The sequence below is a fragment of the Oryza sativa genome, chromosome 7, assembly GCF_034140825.1.
Source record: "Oryza sativa Japonica Group chromosome 7, ASM3414082v1".
Taxonomy (NCBI): Eukaryota; Viridiplantae; Streptophyta; class Magnoliopsida; order Poales; family Poaceae; genus Oryza; species Oryza sativa.
Window position 1 is genome coordinate 15071997 of NC_089041.1, and position 5852 is coordinate 15077848.

The following is a 5852-nucleotide window of genomic DNA, read 5'->3' on the forward strand; positions in this document are numbered from 1 at the left end:
TAACAAAATTTTCAGCCTTGGGGATTTCCACTTAAAATTCAGCAAAGCGCGTAAACATCTGGAAACAACATCCAGTACTTAATGATCGGTAGCTAGAAAGTTTTCATCTGTAAAAACTGTTCTGCGAAACCAACCAACTCAACTCATCCATTATTATCTCGGCTCCTCCTACCACGTGTCAAAAGAAAAACTCCTCCCAACCAGTCTCCCTTCTCCTCCTCCTACTCTATTCTCTCTCCACCTTATCTGCTGAGTACCATCCACGCTCCACAGCCATTCTTATCTCCCTCTTCCTCTTCTCTCTCACCCTCCTCTTCTCACTCTCTTCATATCCTTTCCTCTCTCGATTCCTTCATACAGTCGGCTCGCAGTGGTGAGCGCGTGGCAATGCCGGATCCAGCCGCCGCTCCGGACCCCACGCGCACGAATCCGGCCACGCCGGGGTGGATCCGGCTTGGCTACGAGCGGTGCCTGTCTCCCCCTACGCGGATCCGGCCGCTACTCCATCCCCCGCACGCAGATCCACCGCGACAGCGCGGCAATGGTGGATCCAACCGCCACTCCGGCCCCCACGCACGTGAATCTGGTGCGAGTGACAGCACGAGTGATTGTGGTGACCTCGACCTCCGATGGTTGGCGCTGGCCAAGGAGAAAGGGGAGGGGCGGCGGGGCTAGGGTTTGGGTTTTTTATTTTTTTTTTCAACCTTATGGAAAAATAGGATTTGGCCGCATGGAAGTATGGCTTTTTAGTATTGTCTTAATAAAACTTAAATTTTTGTGAAATAATCTAGAACGACAACTATTTAATGACAGAAGTAGTAAAGTGGAAGAACCGGTGATTTTGATATCAATAACTAAAAGTAATAAAAAAATAAATCATCACTTGCATGTGAACGGTGTTGTGTGTCTCTATACATTAGTAGTTAATCTCAATGAATAGTAGTTTTTTTTTTGTTTTTTCTTAACCACCAGTAAGACTATTAAGATCCTACTATCAATCCTGTAGATTACCACAATTCAAAACAGTCAACAGTCAATGGCACTTGACGGCACTTGACCGCAAATAAAAAAATATCTTGAGCGGTGGGAGAGATATGTTTAGTTCATTTTTGCCCATGCTAACCACCCCATGCTGTGGGACCCACGGGCCCACCATCCAGTGCACTGCACCCCCACTCCACCGACACAGCACAGCCACAAACCTTATCCCAATCCATTCCCAATCCATGGAGTAGACGAGGAGAGGCACCAGACTTGCTCTCTACATGGAAAAAAATCCCCAATCCCCAACTTGCTGTCTACAGAAAAAAGATCCCCAATCCATTCGTCGGTGATTTAGAGCAGCGATGGAGGGAGCAAACGGCGAAGATGTGCCGAGGAGGACATGTCGGAGGGCATCGGGGATCGGCGTCGTCGAGCATCGCCCATGATTGGGCGTCGGATGGAGCGGCCGGCGTCGAGGTCAGCCCACAGTGGAGCAGCGGAAGGTGAGGACGCCCTGCTCTGCCACTGCAGCTCGGGACTCAGGCAGGCGGGGAAAGGAGAGGAGGACCTGTCGCGGCGATGCAAATAGCTGCGCATGCAGGCGGCCAAAGGCGACGATTGAGCAAGCGAGCGATGGCGTCCTCGGCCTTGGGGAGCAGCAACAGCAGCGACGGCGTCGGCGAGCAGCAGGTGCAGTGTCCTCGTCCTCCACGAGCAACAGGCAGCCGGAGCGGCGGCGGCGTCATGTCCTTTGCAATCAGCGGACAGTGGCGTCGGCAAGCAGCGTAGCAGGTGCGGCGGCCTCGACCTTGACGAGCAGTTGGAGCAGCTCTGTGCGGGAGGTGGAGATGGAGATGGTGGGTGGATCGGAGGGGGGAGCCGCTCCTGTCGGCCACCAGCTCCACCCCGTCCTCCTCTCCTCATTGCGGCGGCGACGGCCTCCTCCTCCATCCCCTCTTCCGGTGTTGGGCGCAGGAGTAGGCGGCAGTTGGAGCGGGCGCTGCGGCGATGGACGCGACGGCGACGAGCACGGTCGCGGGTGGCGGTGAGGACTGCGCTCCTCCATCCCCGATTTCCTCTTTGTGATGAATGTTTTAAGAGATTTTTTTTTCTTTTGCAATTTTTTCCTTTTGTTGGCCCCGGTGATTTGTGATGATTTTGCTTCATTGTTGTTGTATTTGTGATTTTGTGATTCATGTTTCTCTCTTTTCCGTGCATAGTTCTTGGCTTAGATGAATCGGATTCTTGATTTTGATTTCGATTCGATTTTGATTTTGTTCTCTGTTCGGGCGGAGGGCATCACCCGTGGATGAACGCGTAAAAAGATACGGATGAAAACAGATTGACGAACGAAAATAAAATAGGTGACGATTGGAAAAATACCAATCTTTTAATTAGTTAAGATAAGATATAGAATAGATTCACGGACGGACGACGGACGCCCCCATCGACCATCGTCTCCTCGCCGCAGGTACCTCGCCCTGCTTTCTTCCCCAATCCCCAATCCTTCATTCATTAGCTAGTTTTGGTATGCTCGATTGGGTTTCAAGTCGGCGACCTAGTTCGATCTGCCAAAAACTTTTAATTATTATCATTTTTTTTCATCTTCCAACTCGTACCTGTCCTGCACAACCAGATTTTTGTGCCTCCTTCCCTTCCTGTGTATGATTCCTACATTACCAACCACTGGGTCAAGACTAGGTTGGTGCCTGGTGGGGGTGTGGGAGTGGGCAGGGCAGGCGCGTGGTGGTCTTCCAAACAATCCCCTCCCTCCTCCTCGTCTCTTCATTATAGAATATATACAGTATTATGATACTATGATGACTGACAAGGAACAAGAGGTTGAGGAAAATGGTTTTATATATTCTTCTTGTTTGGGCACAAGGCAATAGCTTTTCACTTAGACAATCAAATCCAATCTTCTATTAGTAGTTGGGATCAGTCTAGCTAGAAAACTAGCTATTCATCCCTTTTCTATTCATTTTCCTGTGATTAGAATGAAATACTTCTTTTTTACTCTCTCTCTCTCTCTCTCTCATATTGTGTTCTGGTTTGGTTACAATCAACAAACATACAAGTGTTTTTTTCGCACATTTCTTCTTGTTTGATACCCGTGTGTTGCTCTAGTGCACCATTCCAATTATTTTAATGCCTCTTCAACTGTGTCTTTACATAAGAACTACACTGAAAACGTTGCTCAACCATTGCTTCCTGCTTGTAGGCTTCACAGGTACAACCATTTCAGCCAGAAGAGCACACATGGATGGGATCTGTCTAGTAAACAAAAAAAGGAGACTGACGCTCAGGCCATGTGTTGAAGTAGATCACAGCAGCAAGCGGGTAAGATCGCGATGTGCTAAGTTTGAGTCTCTCCCAGAGGTATGTAAAATTTTAGAATGAACTGTTCTCTACTGAATGCGATAAGGGACTGGATGCTGATGCTTTTGTTCAAACTCACTACCAGGACATAGTGTCAAGGATTATTTCACAACTAACATTGAAGGAAGCTGTTGTAATGAGCTCGACATCGACCAAGTTGAGAAGAGCTTGGATTTACCATCCTAATCTTTACTTGGACACTTCAATAGTGTTTGGCAGTTCTGATCGCCAGAAGCGAGTGCCGAGCACTGAGACGTTTATTGACACAGTCAATTTTATCTTGAGGACGCACAGTGGTTTAGGAGTGAACAAACTTGCTGTTATGTTTGAGTTGAGGAAGGAGCATGCACATGACATTGATGGATGGGTTTCCTTTGCTGTTACATCCAAGGCAAGGGTTGTCACCCTCAACTTTTCTCCATATCATGGATCGCATGATCGCAGTTACAACTTCCCATGTCATCTTTTCAACGGCAAAAGTGGATCTCACCTTCAAGTTCTTCAACTTGATACCGTTACTTTGGGTCCAAGTCCTCCTGGCTTTTGTGGCTTTGCTAACCTTACAATGCTTACTTTGGAGAATGTGCTTGTATTGGGCGATTTGCAGTTCTTACTGAAATGCCCTGCCCTTGAATGGTTGACTATCCGAATGTGCTCCCAGTTACATAATTTGTATGCTCCTGAACCATTGCCGCGGTTGACATTTTTGTGTGTACAAGATTGTGCAATTGACAAGATTGATGTTCATGCCCCTAATCTCACCACATTTAAGTATAGAGGTCGTTTTAAAGTTATTATTGCCCTTCGGGAATGCTTGAAGCTTAAGACTGCAAGCATTGTATCCCCCATTGAGGACAACCTTTACTATATTTTCACTGAGCTTCCAAATGGGTTACCTCATGTTGAGAGACTACACGTGAATGTTTTTGTCAAGACTCAGGTTTGTTAATCCCAATGCATGCCCTCAAAATCTTCAATAGAGTGTATCTTCTATTTTTGTTTCAGAAATTTGTTTTCTAACTTTCCTTGTCGTCTTTCAGATACCTGGATTTACTCAGGCCCCTTACAAATTTATCAATTTAAGGCATCTGACCATGAGGATAACCTATGAAATTGCTAAACGCTTTGGTAGAAATGCAGTTCTGCAACTAGCATATTTTTCGGAAGCTGCTCCGTTTTTGGTGGACCTTCATTTGGATGTGAGTTGTTATGCCATCTGCACTTTCATCCTGTTTGTAGTTATAAATACTATGTAATCTCTTTTTTTTTGCCCTTTACTCCTGTAATGTTTCCAGACTTGCTTTATATTGTCTACTTACTTTTAAGTATTGCCTTGAGTCAAAATTTTGAAAAGGGGGGCAGTCCAGCCTGTTATATTAAATGATCACTTAAATCTGGCCATGAGTGGAATGCAGCCACATAGTTCTAGCTATTCTGCAACTATTGGCAAAATACTATTTTGGTTTCTCCATTGAAGGTTTCTGTAACATATTGACTTGGTCAAGAACAGTTCATAGTCTTACCTAGCTTGTTGAGTATCTTGATTGTGAAAAGACTTGGGAGCAATCTTGCTAGGTAACCTACAAAGGTGGATTGAGAAAGCGATTTTATTATTTATGATGACTGAAAGCAGCACTTGCTTTAGCTTATGAGGCTATTGCATATATTTTCCTGATTAAGTGCACATAGGTTGTCATGCTATTGATTTTTCTGTAATGACAGAAGGTGACAAACAATTTTGTGTGCAGATGCTGTGTTTAGATTTTTACGAGTCCCGTCCTGCAAGAGACGTGATTATGAATCGCCCTCACTACAGTCTCAAGAGAGCTTGCATAACCGGATTCAATGGCAATGGAGGGCAAGTTGCACTAGTAAAATTTATCCTCAAGAATGCAGTAAAATTGGAGGAAATGGTTATAGATCCAAAAGGTAGAATAACGAACCAAATGATGGGAGAGCACAAAGGCCGTAGAATGATTAAGGAAAAACTTGTTCCAAAATACAAGAATGGCCTACTTGTAATTCTATAACTTCTCAAGTTATGCATTCTGTTTTTCTCAATGAATTTAAGTTATGTCTGGGCAGTGATATATTTACTTGCCCTTTAACCCTTTTTTTTTTTCTGAAGCAACGATAATAAATATTTTATGCGATGGAGCATTTGCTAAGTTAGAGTACTAGTAGAGTAGTGCAAATGTACTAGTATTGTGATTGTGTTTTTCTTTTTGCAATACTGAAGGGAAGGGTCATCTTGGTCTGAAATGAATTTGCATTTTACAAGCTCCTACGAGAAAGGTAAAAATGAGGGAGGGCAGCAGTTGCAAGCACACTGTTGGATGTTACTCCCTTCGTATCGTTTTGACTTCTTTATCAGTCAATATATTTGACTAATTTTATAGAAAAATATAATAACACTTTCATCACAAAGTAAACATATTATTAAAATATATTAAATGCTAGTCTAATGAAACTAATTTGGTGTTGTAAAT

General features: G+C 44.4%; 1 protein-coding gene across 2 annotated transcripts; it reads left to right on the forward strand.

Annotated features, from left to right (window-relative positions):
• The first annotated feature begins 1226 nt into the window (after window positions 1–1226).
• On the forward strand, window positions 1227–5531 carry LOC4343096 (F-box/LRR-repeat protein At3g26922). Of its 2 annotated transcripts, none has more exons than XM_015792126.3 (5): window positions 1227–2455; window positions 3206–3363; window positions 3449–4303; window positions 4404–4562; window positions 5112–5531. In XM_015792126.3, the coding sequence occupies exons 2-5, from the start codon at window positions 3244–3246 to the stop codon at window positions 5391–5393; spliced, it is 1416 nt and encodes a 471-aa protein (XP_015647612.1). In that variant the 5' UTR covers window positions 1227–2455; window positions 3206–3243; the 3' UTR covers window positions 5394–5531. The 2 variants fall into 2 exon arrangements, with proteins under 2 accessions (XP_015647612.1, XP_015647611.1); XM_015792125.3 differs by having other exon boundaries at window positions 1227–2029.
• The last annotated feature ends 321 nt before the right edge of the window (window positions 5532–5852 follow it).

Bases quoted from the DNA above. Each gene is read 5' to 3' on its own strand.
- LOC4343096 (XM_015792125.3), top strand. From the start codon at position 1,993: ATGGACGCGACGGCGACGAGCACGGTCGCGGGTGGCG. The intron at 3,364-3,448 runs GTATGTAAAATT...ACTCACTACCAG, and splicing joins AGTTTGAGTCTCTCCCAGAG to GACATAGTGTCAAGGATTAT. The intron at 4,304-4,403 runs GTTTGTTAATCC...GTCGTCTTTCAG, and splicing joins ATGTTTTTGTCAAGACTCAG to ATACCTGGATTTACTCAGGC.